Raw genomic sequence first — 18464 nt, 5'->3', positions numbered from 1 at the left:
CTGTTAATACGCCAGGTCTTCTAGACGATCAGGTCTCCCCTGGACAAAAGGGTTCTGTTTTCCTGTCGTACATCCTAGGCGACACTTTCAGATGGTGAATGGTTATTGCCAAGAAACCTGATTTTCAAATGCCCCGAAACATAATGGCGATCTAAGTTAAGTTACATCGAGGCCCATGCTTTTTCAAAGCTCATTTCACCTCTAGAGGTATGTGAGTCCTTCATTTTTTGTTTGTGCGGGTTAGACAATCATTCTACACATAAATATGCCTTCACATAATCTGTAAACAAGTTTCGAGTTATTTAATCCTCCGACACACATTCCACATCATTAAGTGTTTCTAAAAGTCTATTTGCATCGAGGGCGTTAAACTTTGAGTAAACACGATCATCGTAAAACATAAGTTCGTAATAGTGGCTTTAAATAGTTTCTGCATGATAATCTCAACAATAATCCTCTCAGACTATTAACATGTTAGTGCAATCTTTAATAAGAGTATTTCCTAAAACAATGTGACAGATTTGCAACAATTTCTGAAAGGAGAAATACACGTGAAAAGTACATTATCTGTGACACTGTATCGATTTTAGTTAGATACTGATAACCTTCTAGTTCTATAGTTTAAATATTTTAACCTTCTTGAAAGAAATAAACTGCGTATATAGATGAGCATATATCTTCTGAATAATATTTCATATGTGTTCTAAATAATACTGATAATAACTGCCTTCCAATTACTAAATTGGAAGTTATCATCTGTTATCGGTAAAGAAGATGGTCCTTTATTCGTTATAAAGCTGTATATGTTAAGATTTGCTAAACGTCTCTTACGCTTTATTCTCCCTTTTAGTGGCATTGACGGAGTCACAGCGATGTGTCAGATTGTGGCGTAAATGACACCGTGTCCCGTGGATCACACGCGTTCGCTGAGGGGTGAGCAGGTGACCTCTGGCCCTGCCCTATCACCCGTCTGCTCTCGAGGTGACGCTCTCTGTGAAACCCCCCTATGTGTTTCCACAGTGCAAGAAGTTCGGCCACGTAAGGCACACGACTCACATTTGTCCCTCTAATTTCTGCAAAGCTCTCGATGGCGCCTTCAGGTGAAAAGGTAGAGAGAGAATCTGATCCGAGGTGCTGGCTTCGCCCCGTGCCACTCTTCGCGTGTGTTTGTCACGAAGGAGGTGGCGTGGGGGCCACACGTCCCCAGACGCACCACGGCTAACGGCTCACTTGTCTGTCCTGTTTCTCTCGGTCACACTGGCAAGACAGGCCGGAGGATGACGGGCAGCACATCTGAAGCCACGGCTTCCAGAGAATGTTCCCGAGAGAAAACTGGTCGGGGACGTCCCGCACCGTCTGGGTGTGGCGGGTGGCGGCCTCCTCCATGGTGGCCACGATCTCCCGGAACCGAGGCTCGCTTGTCGGGGTTACTGGGTTTCTCTCCCTGGGGTCTTTGGAAAGGTCGAAGAGGAGTGGCGGGTGATGGCGGGTGACGAAGTGCCCGTAACAGAGACACACTTGCGTGGGAAAGCATCCATTGGCGCCCTCGGGGCTGAACTTGGGCGTGAAGAAGAAGGCTTTCCAGACGGACGTGCCTGCGGTTCAGAAGAACAGAAGTTGGTGTCATGTGCACGTGATTGATACCCCGGGGGAGCATGCACAGCCCCTACGCAGCCCCGGCCTTTAAGACGGTGAAGACTTAGCGTGCGATTATGGATGGCGTTCGTATTTCTCACCCTTAATGTGCAAAAGGGTCAGCACATTCATCCGCCCTGGGACATTTAGCTGCATCTACATCTTGGCCTTTGCGAATATGCTATAGTAAACACGACTGTGCAGATCTCTCTCCAAGAGCCTGACTTTAATTCTTCTGGATAAAGACCCAGACGTGAGAAGCCTGGGTCCTAAGATTGTTCTGTTTTTAATTTGGTTGAGGAAGCTGAGTACTGTTTTCCACCGTGGTGGCATCATTTTGCATTCCCAACACTGTAAAGGGTTCTAATTTGTTCACATTCTCATCAACTTTTGTTGTATTTTCTTTTTTTTTTATAATAGCTAGCTCCCTTTCAATCTTAAGAAAGAAGGAAATCCTGTCACATGCAACAACATGGCTGAACCTTGAGGACATTATGCTAAGTGACAGAAGTCGGTCACAAAAGGACAAATACTGTGACTCTACTCCATGAGGTGCTTCAAAGGGTCAAACTCATAGCAGCAGAGAGCAGGATGGTGCTGGTCAGCGGCTGAGGGAAATTTAGACAGTACACATTTAGATAGGCAATTCCAAGTACATATTTATAAAAATACATTCGTTGGAAGTTGTGCGCTTAGAAAAACATCACTAGCCCTCAGCTCAGGTAGCTCAGATAATGGTCCTCATATAATGAGGGAGGGCAATTTTACACCTCAGACCTCGGTACGAAAGTGCTTATGTTGGCTTACTGAGTAAAGCACACCTGGGCACTGTAGACATTGCTTTTCTCTGAAGACAGGATGTATTTGCCCCTTAAAATAAACAGTGTTATCATGAAAAGTCACTCGAGTTCTGGACTTCATGACCAGAGCCGCTCTGAGGCCGAGCGTGTGACAAATCGTTACAGAACGTCTCCTTTGCATAAACACGTGGGTGGCTTTTAAGCTGTCAGAATTCTAAGGAGCAAAGCTGACAGCCCCGTCATTGAAAAAGGCTCCTGTAACGTCACAGTGGACATTGGTACAAGCGGGTTCCTCACGATCACTTTACGTGGGGTAGATTCCCCTTCAGCAACAGAGAAGCAGGTCGTGGTACCCAGACGCAGAGGAGGACGGGGTGTTGGACTCTCAAACTCACGTTGTCCGAGGCAGGTGGGGAGGGGAGCTGTGGGGGGGCGGGGTGGACAGAAGCTCAGCAGAGGTCAGACAGCTAGGAAGGCGGTGAAGTCCATCACTGACGTCACACAGCCCAGGCTTCGAAGGCCAAAGCGAGGGAATGGGGTTTAGCCCCCCTATCACTTGACAGCCGGACAGGAGCCTCTACAGAGTAAGCATCTCGGGTCAGCTCATGTCCTCCCTTGCTGTCACCTGCCCCCTGCCCACCTCCCCCGGACACGGTCTCGCTTTGATCCAGAATGGCTGGGTCAGACGAGAGTCTATCTGAGCCCCAGGTTCCTCCTCCTTCTCACTGCTCTAGGAATTTATCCTCATTCTGTCTCTCTCCTAAGGAATCTCGTCGAAAGAGAAGACATATAAAATGCTTTCCGTAGTCAATATTAGACTCTTCAGGCTTCTCCACTCTGTACACCCATGGAGCAAAGCAGTGGCTGTACCTGGAGACGGGCCGATTAAAACTCGCATGGCTCATGAAGCTTTCCACGTAGATAGGTTTTAAGATAAAGCCACGTTCCACAGAAACGTGAAATATGGTAAAAGACACTGAAACGCTACTTTACGGCTGTGTTGGCACCGTGGTCTTTACCCCAAATGTCCATTATTTCCCTTTGATTTTAACAGAAATCCAGACATTGTTGTGTGTGTGTCTATCAGTAGATGCTCTTAGATATATATATCTAAGAGGTGGAGTATATGAAGTAATATATGGATATCACTTCACAATAAAAAAGAATGAAATAGTGTCATTTGTGACCACGTGAAAACAAACAAACAAACAAACAAAAACAAACAGAAGCCTGTATCTGTTTAACTGCCAGAGAACAAAGATAGAGGTCACTTGGCTGCAGCTGCTGTGGCTCAAATTTCCACACGTCACGACCGTTCCATTGCCTTCTGATTCAGAATCTCTCTGTCTCTCTCTTTCCTGCCGCCCCTCCTTCCCGCCCCCCAATCCCTAACGCACCAGGCGATGGCGCGCTGGGAGGACGGGGAGCGCCCACCGACTGTCGGAGCACAGAACTCAAACGGGACTGTCATTCAGTCTGATAACTTCACGGCTTGGAAGTGTAGACCAATAAATATATACTGACTAACAGATTACAAGCTCCTCGCTCTGCAAACCCACGTAGGCCACCGTCGACGTTTTTAACGTTCGGCTTGTATTTCTGCTTAAAAACAGAGGAAAGAAACGGGTAGGCTCGGTGCTAATACTTACTCGAGGGACAGTAAGCCTGCACGTGTACAGAACACACACGCGTACACACACACACACACACACACAGCCATCAGCGACGATCTCACAGAGGCTAGGACCTCAGTCACCATATCATTTTCTCGACGGGTAGGCTCGGTGCTAATACTTACTCGAGGGACGGTAAGCCTGCACGTGTACACACACGCACGCGTGTACACACACACACACAGAGCTATCAGCGACGATTTCACAGAGGCTAGGACCTCAGTCACCATGTCATTTTCTCAGTTGGCAGAAAGCCCAAACCCATCAAAGCCATAACTACATGAGTCTGGGAGTGAGGCTGGGGACGGACTGTAAGTGGACCCCGAGATGTCCTCATATTAGATCGTGACCAGAGTTACAGAGCTCCCGCCACACATTTCCCAAAAATCATTGAACTGGAATTTTATGGTCTGTCTCCTATACCTTAATGAAGCTGTTAAAAATTCTAAATGAGAGAAGTTCATCCACCCCAGAGTAGGATGGTTAAATTGTTTTATAATCTAAGTTCTGTGCCCCGCAACACCCCCAACTATTGATTTTTTTAGAAAAAAAAATTGATTTTCAAACACATATGAAATAATAGGTGGATTTCCGGTTCATTCCACAACGTCATGACTTTCTGAAGAGGTGATGCTAATCGGGCATCATCTGACAGAGGTCTAAAATCTATTTCCTGGGTATGAAACCGACCAAATATGACGTAGAAAACGCCAACGTCCCTTTCCACGTTACCCTTACAGCTTTTTTACATAAGAATGTAGACACGTTCCCACGAGTAAGCATCACACGCTGATTTAATTTGCTTTGATAATTTGCATGTATCATGGCGACGGCGACTTTCGTAATCATGGGGATTTAGCACCCGACTGATCTAAATACAAAATAAATTAATAGAATCAACTGAAAACAATCGTCGTGGGTGTCTGCATTGTCCCCAAACGGCCTCTGACCTCAGAGTCTCTGTGGTCTCTTGGAAAGAACTAGGAATCACAAGGTGATTGATTGAAAGGGTCTCCATAATGGCATTGTCCAGGCGGTGCCACAGCTGAAGCCGGGGGCGGGACATACGTCCGTGTCCATTGACGCGTGCGCAGGAGACCTGCCTTTTGCCGATGAAGACAGGCGGACACGCAGACACGTCGGGCTGGAGAAAGCACGCCTGACATGCTTCCTGTCTGCAGCAGAATTTCAGCAGAAAGTGGGTAACGTTAAGAGTCTCTGCATCGACTCCACCTGTTCCCTTTCCTCCCAGGTGTGACGATTCCTTCGGAAGCCTTTCCTGTGACCCCGCAGCCCACTTAGAACCGGTCCTCAGTCAGGACCGGCGGGGTCCAGGTGGCTCCTGAGAGAGGGTCACGCATGCCGCCGGCCCCTCCGGCTCTCGCTCAGCACGCTGCACACCTGGATGGTGGTTCGAACTTGACATTCAGATCACGTCTCAGTGTGTTTAAAACCCCGGGGAGCAGACTCCTGGAACAAATTCACTTTAAGGGCCGGTGTCACCCACTTGCCTTTGAAAGCTGCGCACGTGGATCTCACTATGACCTGATTTAGCGCTGTCTAGCCCGGAGGTCAACTGAATCGGTGGCACCGAGGCCAGGTGGGCGTCCCAGGTGGCCTCACCTTGGGGAGGGGGGGTGGGAGGTTTTCAGTGGCTACGTTAGAAAAGTGTGGCGCGAAAATGCATTTTTCTGAAGAACCGTTTGGTAGCTACACACAGGTGTTTGCCTTTTTACCTTCGAAGTTGAATGTTTCGAGCTTTTCGTAAAAAGATAAATTGCTTATTCTCTGGACTATTTCTTTCGACCACTGGCTCTGCTCAGACCAGAGAATTGCGACTATATTTGATCGTGTGTGGATGTTAACTTAGGACCCAGGTCTGTTATTCTCTGGGAACCCAGAAATCCACCTCTGCAAAGCTGTCTTTTCAAAGAAGAAGAACGAATCGCAGTCATCTGATAAAAAAGGAGACACTGTGTGTTTTCGACAGGTGCATTTAGTCCTGTCTTCCAAAATTATTATTTGGGGGCGGGGGGCAGTGCAGCTAAAAATATTTTGATAACTTATTTTATCTTGGATTTTTCCATATACTAGAAAAACATTAGGTTTCAAATATATATATATATATTTTCCTCTGTTTTAAAAATTCCAGCCTCCCGGTTGAGGGAGAAAACTGGATTGCCCTTCGAGCTGCAGAAGCGTTTCGTCGTCTGGTGCCTTGCTCAGCGTCACTTGCTTTAACTCTCCTGCCCATGTTGTTGGCATTCCCACGTAACTCCAGGCTCCAACCGCTCGGGTTCGAGTCCCGGCTCTGCGACTTCCTAGCCGTGTGGTACTCGGCGTGGCCACGAACCTCTCTGTGTCCCACTGGCCCATCCTGCTAAGTGAGGATGATCACAGTACTGGCCTCACGACATTGCTTAGAGGGTTGAGAAGCCGTTCTGAATCCTCAAGCCCTCAGCGAGGAGCACAGCGCGACCATGTGAGAGTTATCTGTGAGTATAAAGCCACGGTCAATTTAGGCGAAAACCACATTGGTTTCCGTCTGCTCTCAAATCTGTCACCACTGCGACACATGTCTTAACAGACTTCCCCCCACCCCCCACGAAGGATTCTAAAAGAACACGGAAACTAAATTTAAATGGCTTCTACACATTGCCTCTTCATTTATTCCTGGCATTTAGGCTTCTCTCGATGAAGGCTGTTCAGCGGCTGGCCTTGGCGAGGTTGATTTTGGATGCTCGGAGCATTCCACATCTTTCAGACATTTTGGGGTCAGCCTCGGCTGCCTTTCTTGCTATACCATTTCCTGGTAGTTCTTCAAGGACCATGTCAAACTCTGTCGTGCTGGCCCATTGCGAGAGGCCCACACCCACAGGACCCTAGGCTTGCCCCTCAGGAATACTGACTTCGTCTACCCAGCTGCTGTCTGAAAAGCCACTCCATTGTCCCCAAGTCACGGTGACCTCTTCGCTTCCGCGAAAGTCATTCCGCCTGCTCCTCATCCTCAGCCAGCCACCCTACAGCAACGGCACACTTCCTTTCTGAGACCCAAAGATCTTACGATGGGGCCACGCCTGGAGCCACCCAGGACCCTGGCCTCTTCTGCACAAGCACACACACGATCCCACAGCACTGTGGCTCACGGATTAGACCCATTTGGTCAGCTTCCTGCGGCTGAATGATGACACAGTGACCACGAGCAGAAAGGATGCAGGTCAGGGCTGTGGCTCAGACACCTGCTTCGAGTCCAGGAGGGTCAGGGCGATCCCAGCTCCCCCAGCTGATGCCTGACTGTCCCAAAACGAAGCAGTCCCTTTCACTCAGCCTCGGTGTTGCATATTGGGGGACAGACGTACATAACCTGGTACAAAGTGGGTGCACAACACACACACTAACTTCGTCCCCTGCTTTGTATATTGTGACCGCACCCACCCTGCCAGGCCCTGCAACGGCTCCTCCCCCTCGAGGCAGACCTAATCCCCAGACGGCATCATCCCCATTTCCTGCTTCCTGTCAGCCATCTGCACCCAAGACTCGTCCCTGAAGGCCAATCACCGATGCAGACTCCATGTCTCTCCGTAGGAGACCTGCACTCAGAACGCAAGGCTGTGTCACCCGCATCTCCGGAGCACACACTACCTGGCGCCTTACGCGGCATAGACGGTCCCTAAGAAGTTGCTGGGCAAGTTCGTACGTGAACGGGCTGAGGACACGGGCAGGAAGGGACAGAAACAGAGGGAGGACGCTGTCCGCACGGGTGACAGGAAGCCTCGCGCCCTCCGGAGCCGCCTGGATTGCCCTGCCCCCCGCGCTCTCGTAGCTTCGAGCAGGTGAGGGGCCTGGGCTCTGAGGCAGATAAGTGAGCAGGTGAGCGAGCAGTCACAGGGGGTACAGTGGCAAGCGCGAGTCGTTGGTGCCTTCGGAAAAGACGTTTCACGGAACGGCATGAAGGCAGACAGGGCGGCCTGCAAATCCAACTCTGTCATCGACTCTGTCCCAAAGTGCCACTGTGTGGTCTCCTGCACCTCTGCCAGCTGTCACCCCCACCTTCCACGGCCATCGAGTGTTACCTGGGCACACGAACACTCACGCTGAAGACTCCACTTGTCAGCCTGCCTTGAAGCCAGGCGTGGACAGGTGAGCAGCTTCTCGGGGTCTAACTAGAATGGAGAACCTGGACATGTTCCCGGGGACACAAGTGACGTGCACCCTTCTCCCTCTCTCTTTTCCATCCATTCTTCCGTTGCGATGTCCCTAAGTGGATACCTTCCTCATTCAGCACGAACAGGAGGCTTCTGTGTCCCCCGGCTTTGCGGGGGCAGCTGGGGGTCTGCACCGCTGAGGCTCCGTGAACCATTCACCGCTAGACTTAACTCACGAGGTGGAGATATAAATGTCCCTCCGACGGAAGATGCTGCTTCTTTTTGTTTCCTGTTACAGTCGAACCTGACATGAATATAATCAAAATCTCTTCATCGTGAGGATGAAAAGGCGCTGCATGCAAACTTTGTATCAGAATGTCTGCCAGACGGCAGAGATGGAACAAATGTCCCAGTGTGTGGTGATGAAGTATATCTTCAAAAAAATACACAGCACTCCCATAAAAAGACTAACCTCGAGAAGAAGCGATTAACAAAGAGCAAAGTATCCAGGTACCTATGAAACGCTTTTGCAAAGGAAGACACCAAGGTGAAGAAGACAAAATTAAAAAAAAGAGCTATTATAAGCGACCCGCCTGGGTTGGAACTCAAATGTCCCCGTAGAAAATGCCAGGTCCGATAGCAGATGGAAGCAGACCAGGACGGGGTGAGAGACAGAAGCGGGCATATGGGGAAAACTGAGATGCGCTCAGTCAAAAAAAAAAAAGAGAGAGATGCAAGACATTGTAGGAAATGAGGAAAATTCTGGAACCGAGGCCGGAAGGGAGCAGAGCGCGTTAAAAGTCAGCGCTGGTGCTAAGGTCAGAGTGAGCTGGGCGCCGACCTAAGCTTCTGGAACCGAGGCCGGAAGGGAGCAGAGCGCGTTAGAAGTCAGCGCTGGTGCTAAGGTCAGAGCAAGCTGGGCGCCGACCTAAGCTGGACGAAGAGTGTTTCAACGCTCAGAAACGCGGTGCCTTTTTTGTATTCTAGAAAGAAATTTCGAATCTGATTATTTTCTCTCCAGAAGGAAGTCAGAGTTGTGGCAAATTAACCAAAGCCACAGCTGCCACTTCTTTTGTCTAGGATGTTAATGTCATCTTAGGTCAAACATCGGGAAACTTTAGGGGGAAAGTGGGTGTGTCTTTCAAAAAACTGCCGCGTACTGTTTGTGAGGTCACAGGAAGGGCCATGTGAAGAGAGGAAGACTCATTCATGAGTTTTTTTCCCCTCAAAGAAAATGAATGATTGGGAAGTGACACCCTTTACTACAGTGTCTGTGACATGATGATCTGACTACACAAAAATCGAGAAATTTCACGAAAGGCTTCTCCATCCCTCCTCTCCTAGGTCACCAAGAGCAGATTCTGTCCATCCCGGGACACCGTCCCACGTGATCCCCTTACTACTGGGCTGAGGACACGGGTAAAACAACCCAAGGGTGAACCCCTGACAGCAGAAAAGCCCTTGCGAATGCCGCATTTGGCTGAGGTCTTTCCAGAAAGGAACGGGACGTCCTGAGACGGCCTATTATCCTCGGCCCGGTTGAACGTCGCGATGCTGCTTCTTACGTCCAAGAAAAGTGAGAGAGGGAGAGCTCGTCCTCCGTAAGGGAAGGTGAAACACGTGAAGATCTGCAGTGAGCGTTCGCTTGAAAAGGCCACAGCCCACGTCAGCTCAGCCTCGACACCTCCAAATGTTCTTCGTGACCCCTCAAGTCCCACGAGGTTACCAGGACGAGGTCAGCAGGACTCCCACTGAGATTATCCACGAGGACATCAAGCCGACACCGTCTTCCTGGCCCTGGTTAACCCATGAGCCACAAGCAGCTGCGATGAGAGTCTTCTCTCTTTCCTCAGCTGCATTCTAGGGGTGAGTTAATTTTGTGATGGAGTCAACATGTGACACAGTGAGCAAAGCAAGCGTTTTTTTCTTACCACGGCGAGGACATTTTGCTCTTAAACGTCGCTGGTCTCCAATTTGGAAAGAAGGTGCCTTTTAAAAAGCCAGATACAGACACGCTTCTGTAGCATGAATCTCATTATCTACTGTTTTCCCTTGTGATTTTTAAAAATGATATCACAGGAGAAAAGTTTCCAACAAACTTGAATGGAAAACGTAGCGGGATTTACGAGGCCCTGTAGGTTCGGCATCTGGCTGACCACAGCCCAAGGATTTCTGTATGATCAGCCGCTTTGGGGTCCCTCACATGAATGCGGACATTTATTTTAGAGACTCTCTTTAGCAGCTCAAAATCTGCAACAGACTCCTGGAGCCAAGTATCTATCTATCTGCCTTCCAACGCAAACTTTACCCATAAAATCAACTTATCATTCCACTGAATTTTTAATAACATTGATTTATATGTCCAAACTTAAAGTCAAAGATTTTAATGCCCGTTGAACGGTAAATCTGAACTTAAAATTCCCGTTTTAAGGCAAGAAAACTTGTCCATGTGATGATAATCCTTTTCAAATGTAACAGGAACAATGATATCAGGTCACAATTAAATTATGTCATTCAACTGGCTGAGACGACTAAATTATAGAATTATTATAATTGTAGAATTACTACATTATGGAGGAGACGTTGTATATAAAAGCTAAAAGGGACGAATGTTTTTGAAGCTTTCACACAGATTTCCAGCTATAAGATTTTGAAAAATGAGTATTTAGTAAGTCTGGCATTGCAAGAGTCAGACGTCCAACTAATGAGGACAAATGGTAACTATCTTAAAAACACCTGCCGTCGATTCTAGTTCACCGGTACCGAAAAAGCCAGCTCTCCCTGGGGAAAGGGGTCACGTCCGGGATTGGTGACACCATCCTACCAGTGTCGGCCTGAGATGAAGTCAGCCAGGTCACCAAGGTGGCATCGGCGCTTTCTCTAGCTGACAGGTAACGCTGTGTGGATGATGGTCACACTCTCCTTACGCACCTCGGCGTCCTGAGCACTTCACCCTCTAAGACCTAAGCAACACAGACAGCCAGCAGCTCCTCGTCCAGCCACTGCACCCGCCAGAGGTAAATGCCAGGGCTGGACTTTTATTCCCTCTGCAGACTAAAGGGAAACTTCTGCTTTGCTCACCGACAGACGCCCGTCCCAGCAGCGTGGGAACCGCGTCATAGGTGCTTAATAGCCACTCGTAGAATCAACGAGTACACAAAATACTAAATAAACCACCAAGAGGCCGTGCGTGACGCCCAAGACAACGGCCATGTGTTACGGAGTGTCAGATGCAACCTGACAAGTAAATAAGGGGTGACTTAAATGTTTTAAGTCAACCCACGGTTTATTGAAACCCTTCCGCTCAGTGAACGACTCCGGCATTGATATGCCGTGACTCCTCTTCGGTTGCTGGTTCGAGGCAGAAGGTTTTCAGAACCTGCGTACGAGGTAATGTGACTCATGTCTGTCTGTCGAAGAGGCAAATTCGATGCAAGGGCCACCTGCCTGTCAGAATCTGGGGCTTGTTTTTCACACTCATTCCTATTTTCTGCCTCTTCCTGTCCGTCTTGCCCGTACTTCCCCCGCAGAACGCGTTTCTCCAGCCTCTGATCCAATATGCTCCTTCTGGCTTCTCTGTCTGGGGGGAGTGGGGGGTTGGCTTTATTTAAATGCGGTTTCGCAGTGGTGAAGACATGCTATCATACTGCTCAACACGCGAGAGTCACAGAAACTAAGCTGTTCACTTTTTAACAGAGCCTCCACGCGAATAAATATAAGGAGAAAGCCGGCTTACTTATCAGATGCTTCAGACCTAAATGCTGTTCATTCATCTGAAAAAGAACCAGGATTTCCACAGAGCTCTGAAATTAAGGACACGTGGATGACACAGGTGAAAAGAATCCTTCCAGGTCTAGAAACTCAGGGCCGTTTTGGTTCATCCATCTTCTAGAACATCTTGCAAGGCAGCTGCCTGGGTTTAAAGCAGAGACCCTGAAGGGTAGAGCTGGTGTGATTGCTGTGGATAATGGACGGGCTGCCATTTTCTATTTTAAAAAGAATGGAGAGGCTGAGCCTCCATGAGAAGTCTTGGGAAAATGGGCTGGGGTGAGTAGGGTGGGCAGAGACCTGCTCTGAAAGCCAGGACGAGTCTCATTCTGAGTTCGAGAATGAGCCATCGGTTGGCAGGGTACCAGATGTCCTGGGGGCATATAACCTCTAGGACAGAACCCCCAAACGCACCCGGGAAAAGGGGAGATTTATTGAACCTCTGAAGAGTGAGCAGAACGTGCAACCTCAACATAGACCTCTAGAGTACACGACAGTAGTACAAACAGTCGCCTGGATTTTCAGGAACTCCTGGGTATGTTAATGATAGAAACACTATCGTGATTCTAAGGTTAAATATATAAAAACATCTGGACCGTATCACTGCACTGAGGCTTGCCATTTGGTTCCATCTGTACCTTAGGGCTTGCTGGAATGCAACTCTAAAAGTGGCATCACAAAACCCAAATCCGACCCCAACGCCGATAGAGCATACGACTGAAAAGACGCCCAGTTTGGGACATACGACATCATCGACGCATTTGACTTCGTTTTAAAGACCCACGTCTCGCAAATCCAGCAGGGTCCGTGACAAAACACAGACCAAAAACTTGGGACCCGCCATCTCTGAGGCTCTGTCTGGAGAGAATGTGAGTGAGCATCCAAGCACCACTCAGCCCCACAGCCCAAAGCGTCCGCGGGATGGGTGAGCATCATGCAGGGAAGGGCGGAAGGCGAGTCCTTCGAGGTGGAAGAAGCTACAGGGGCATCTCAGCCATGCACGGAGCACGGAGGGAGGAGGGAGTGGCAGGAGACATGGCCAGCGGACACAGAGGAAAGGACGCAGTGCCCCACTGAGCACCTGGAGCTTCCCCTGCCCGGAGGAGGACCCGTCACTGGCGTCGACATGGCTGAACGCCAGGTCCGCTGATGTCCTGTCTGGACACGTACGGGGCCAGAAGGAACACAGGAGGACAGGAGGAAGAGTTCCCAGCAAAGCGCGGTCACTCCGAGGCACGCCCCGGCCCCCACGGAGCAAAGCGCGCTTGCGATGTCACCTCCCCGCACAGCGGCGACGGCACCAAGCCCCAGACGCAGGAGAGGTGTGTTTACTCACTGTTCCGTGGGGCCCAGCGCACGGCATTCAGGTAGAAGTTGCAGTAATGGAAGAGAAACTCGTGATCCGAGCGCTGGCTCGTCCCTCGAAGCAGGGGCATGAGGTCTCGTCCATCGATGATCCTGCGGGATGAAGCAGGCGGCGTGAGGGCGTGAACGGTTATATCGTCCTTGGGCTGAAACGCCCTGAATTCTGAGTTGTTTTTCCAGCGGGAAGAGAGCATGACGCAGCTGCGGCCATAATTAAGTAACCAACACGGGAAACACTCACTGATGTCTGCCGCAGGCCACGTGCAATGTGGCGAGGCCAGCCCGCTACTCCCACACGTAAACTCATTATCCGAGGTCATGTGACTACTAATCACCAGGGACAATGACACCCAGCTGACTGGGCGTCTGTCTCATCTGCTCAACCCAGTCCTTCTCCTAAACACTATCTTCTGCCTATTGCCTTGGCCGAGGAAAAGCTTTATTCACAAACTCCAGGTCTACTGAAAATAAGAATACCTGACGATTTGGGTTAAACAAAATAAGAACATCGTACGTGGCATAGGGCAACCTGGATGGAAGAGACACCAATGAAAGCAGAATGAGCTAATTGGTCCATAATAATGTTGACGCCATTAAACACCCTAAGATGCCCGAATGCACGGCCAAATATAAATGCAGTTGACCCTTCAACCACGTGGGTTTCACCTGCTCACGCCCACTTATCTGGGGATGTTTTGCCAATTGAATCGCAGTTCAGTTGACCACATTTCAAGGGTCAACTCGCAGTGGGGACGCCTCCTACGATGAAGGCCAACTTAAGTTACACTCACATTGTCAGCTGTGTGGGCGGTTGGCACCCTTAGTCCCCGTGTCGTTTCAAGGGTCAAGTGTATATCTCTTGTCCTGTTCGATGTCTAACCAGGTCAAGAAGAGGGAGTCTCTGGATTGCAAGCTATAGCTAAATAAAATTGACGACGAGCAGCATTCGCTGATTCGGAGTTTGAAGAAAGGGAAAAAAGCCAACGTTTTGTTTTGGGTTAAAAATACATGAGCAGCCACGAGAAGAAGTGAAGCCATTGAAACAGGGCAGAGAGCTAACTGAAAGAGTCCGTTTACCCTGAGGATTTTCTTCCTCTGATGAAAAACACGCCATCCTGTCATCCCTTAGCCTAAGGCAATCAGAATCTGGACGTTTCACTTGGTTATATAATTGGGGTAAGCGTTCTTGAGAGATCCTACGTCCCTGGACCGTTTTTTTTTGGTTTGTTTTTTTTTTTGGTTTTGTTTTTTCCTTCTTTTTTCGTGCTTTATTTTGATGTCACTAAAAACCCTGTCATATAATTATAGCCTTGTTACTTAGCGCTTCTCCGGCCTCAACCCTTATTATTAACGCGTTCTGCAGACGTCTATGGACTGAAAATATTCCATTATCTTAAGTTAAAAATAAGAACAAAGGACAGACTCGGCTCGCGTCCCGAGCCCGCGTTTCTGTTCGCCGAGCGAGGGCGGGAAGGGAACGAGGTAGACAGACAGGTGCTCTGGCCGTCACTGTGCCTCGTATCTATCCAATTCGTTTAAAAAAAGATTCAGTCCTTAATAATACAGGATCCTGAACAGGAAGGAAGGGAGGGAGGAGAGGGGAAGCTTGCTCCCCAATGGAGAAAAACGGTCTGAGCATGGACGGGAGGTGGGACATTGGAATCCAACCCTGCTCTGCCACCCTTTCCACAAGTGATGACAAGGCTTTTGCACGACTTCTCAAGAGCAAGAATGAATCTCTGTCTCTCGGACACAATCTCTACCTCCATCTCTTGTGGCTGTTTTTCTGTCACACGCCAACAAAAGACGACACTTCATTTAAGAACAGAGGACATGGAATTGCTTTCTTCAGATCAGCATGTGATAACGGAACTGGGTCTTGAGACTATAAAAGGGATTTAATTAAAAAAGAAAAAGACCCCGAGTCTCACAATTTCTTTTCTTACCGAAAAGCAAAATATTTAAGATTTTTTTTTTTTTTTTTATGCAGAGATTCAACTCCTTTTTTACCTCACGTGTTCGTTCCTAGAAGCAGGCGAGAAATCATGGCGCTATGAAACGTCACCGTTTCACAGAGCTAAACAAATACTGTCTGTCGGGAGGAGGCTGATTTCTGCCACGAGAAATCGGAAGTGCCCTTACGGAGCTGAACTTTGAAACGCTGTCTAAGCTCTCAAAATACTCGGGATCGTTTTAAACCACACGCGTGTGTCACAGGTAAATGGCAGCCAAGCCCAGAGATGGCACATTACTCGTGACGTGGCCAGAACAGAAGTGTTTCTCACGAGTGCTTTTCCGAAATTCGGGTCAAATTCTGTCACCTGGGGAGGACTTCACGGCATCGAAAAGGATGTTTTGGGGACTCCCCTTGGGTGGCCGTGACCTCTCGAATATGCTCGTTCTCTCTCGGCTCTAAGCCAGCAAGCCATCCGCCTTTTCCTGGTCAACACTGGGGAAGATCTGAGAGTCATAGAAGAAGGAGAAAGTTTAGGGGGACACAAAAGAGAAGGTTTTGAGGGTCAATTTGTCTACGTGTTACCTGTGTGATATTCAAAATAGAGTGAGTTTGTTCCATAGAGAAAGTAATAGGAAAGAAAATATTTTTAAGGGAAAGTATGGATATCTTTAATAAACCACAGGGAATCCCAAGAATACAGAAAGTTGTTTTCGTAATTAAAAGAAAAAATTGTTTTCGGCAAAATCTACTGGGAGACCTAGCTCCCTTCTCTCGTCTTCATTACAGAAATGTCATATCGAGCATCAAGGTTTTGCTTTATTTTTCTAAGTTGGAAAAAACAGAACCACATATAATTTTATGTTAATGACAGAATAAGAGACCTAATTATTTTACCTCTAGAATTTGATTCTTGGGGACACCAGGACCTCCCTTCCTTCCCTCCCAGCTGAACATCTGTGGCCAGAATTTAGAGATTTTCCAATGGTTTAGCCAACTATGTTGCCTATGTTCTTTGCAGATTGGTCCTAGACTTTTCTAGGATAACATTCCATCTGCTTGCAAAGATGAGACTGACAGGTATTCCACTGTAATGAATTTGTACGTTTAGGTTTACTGTCCTGAAAAATGTAAATTTAATCTTGCTCCATTGGAAAACCAGGGGTGCTGACTCCACTTGTCTTGATCTGGAAGAGTTAAGGCTATTTCCTAAAGAGTCGATAGACATCTGTGTATCAAATTTGCAGATGAATATAGATATGAGGATACTGTCCTCAGCTTTTACCAAAGAGTTTTGATGAGGGCTTCCATAACAATAGTTTTGGTAAAAAAGAAATAATAAACTTTTGAGCACAATTTCTCAACCACGACCCTGCTCACACTTCTGGCTGGTTCATTCTCTGCCGTGGGGCTGTCCTGGGCACTGTAGGACGTTTAGCAGCGTCCTTGGCCTCCACCCCCTAGGTGCCGGTGGCACCCTAAGTCAAGACAATCAAAAATGTCTCTAGACATTGATAAAGGGCCTCTGGGGGGAACAGTCACCCTAAGTGAGAACCATTGCTTTAGATGTTCAAAGTCTCCAGAGCAGGTACATAAGAACGTTTTCCAGACCTGGCTGGTAACATGATTTAAATAAAACGGTGTGTGTTAATGTTACTCCCACAAGGGACTGAGAAGCATTTTTCTCTTTCCTTATCTGTGCTGTCTCTCGAATGATGAGGGAATTTTATGAGGCGTTGGACATCAACACAGAGGCAACGTCGCTGGGTTGACGTAGGTCAATGAGCATCGCAAAGATCCTTCAGTGTTGGCAATGGGTCTGATTGATGATACTGCCTCCCACGCAAAATATCTGGGTCCGCCTAAGGGGTAGGCCGCTTCCTTTCCCAATGGGAATGCACGGGAAAAACAGACGGACTTCCGTCAGCCGCAGACTGGGGTGGGTAGCAGCTGCCAGCAAGATTTCCCCTCCTACATCTTTCCCTTTGCTTCTGAACTTTTTCCTTCCCTGGTTTCTCCCCAGTCAGATGGAAAACCAAAGATATTGGAACAGCAAAGAGTCAGGATGATTTTTAACATTAGGAGCCATGAGAAGAAAATGTATTTAATGAAATTACCTGAACACTCTGCGTGAGTTACTGAAGGAAGTATAATAAGATTTATTCCAAGGGTAAGAATGAAAGCCAACGAGTAGAGGAAATTGCGAGTGAGATTTTTGGCTTTGCATACGACTCTTTATGAGATACTGGTGCCAACTTTTCTGCCTATCAGTAAGGTAGCAAAAGAATACTTTGACTAGGGTAGACCTGAAAAGTCCCCTTCAGCCCTCAGATTTTGTGATTCCGTGATCACAGATGAATATTCCATGAGGAAGAAGAAAGAATCATCCTGCTGGCCACCTATCCGCCCAATATGGCAGGTGAAGCAAAAATGGCAAATGCTCACACATTCTCTGCCCCGCACTCGACACCATCTCGAGCTCTGAATCCTGGTCTCCACCTTGCAAGGTCAGCGCCGTCACCGAACCCATCCTCCAGACGAGGATTCAGGGCCCCCTAAGCTCAACCCTCCGCCAGCCGTGACGCCCACGTCTGATCCCCAGGAGGACACCTCTGGGATGTCTGCTCTCATCTGCAGCACCAGCTCTTCATCCACATGGGGCCAGAGACCCACCCGGAAGCCTGAGACCCTTACAGGGAGTCCACGAGGTCAAAACCGTTTTCGTCATAACACGAAGCGTGCTTTGTCCTTTACACTGCTGTTTTTGGGGGGGCACGGTGGACCTCCCCAGTGGCTCCGAGGCCGGTGATGACATCCGCATCCTACCAGCCGAGGGACTGTGTGCTTGGCTGCCCGTGTGTCCTGAAATTGTTTTCCAGGATTAATCAGCGGTGTGATAAGCGTTGATAGATACAACCCACAGCGACGAAAGATGTTTGCGTTCCTCTGTCACGAAAGGGGTCTTCGGACCATCCAATTTGAGAATGGCTGAACTGTGCTATGCTGCTTTTCTCGTGCATGTGTGCATGCATGTGTGCATGTGTGCGTGTGTGTGTGTGCATGTGTGTGCGTGTGTGTGTGTGTGTGTGTGTGTGTGTGTGTGTGTGTGTGTGTGTGTGTGTGT

The 18464-nt window shown here is 48.4% G+C and overlaps 1 protein-coding gene across 1 annotated transcript in view; it reads right to left on the bottom strand.

The window, feature by feature from the left end:
* Positions 1-18464, bottom strand: part of STS (steroid sulfatase) — a 133287-nt gene that overhangs the window by 16132 nt on the left and 98691 nt on the right. The window contains exons 10-12 of the mRNA XM_025044186.1: positions 15708-15829; positions 13358-13479; positions 316-1595 (exon numbers count right to left, since the gene is read on the bottom strand). Coding sequence (XP_024899954.1) covers positions 1219-1595; positions 13358-13479; positions 15708-15829 — 621 coding nt within the window. The 3' untranslated portion in view covers positions 316-1218. The remainder of the gene's footprint in view (positions 1-315; positions 1596-13357; positions 13480-15707; positions 15830-18464) is intronic.

This window comes from Pteropus alecto, unplaced genomic scaffold (assembly GCF_000325575.1).
Source record: "Pteropus alecto unplaced genomic scaffold, ASM32557v1 scaffold142, whole genome shotgun sequence".
Taxonomy (NCBI): Eukaryota; Metazoa; Chordata; class Mammalia; order Chiroptera; family Pteropodidae; genus Pteropus; species Pteropus alecto.
Note: the sequence above shows the minus strand (reverse complement) of the source record. Positions and strands in the feature narration are given on the sequence as shown.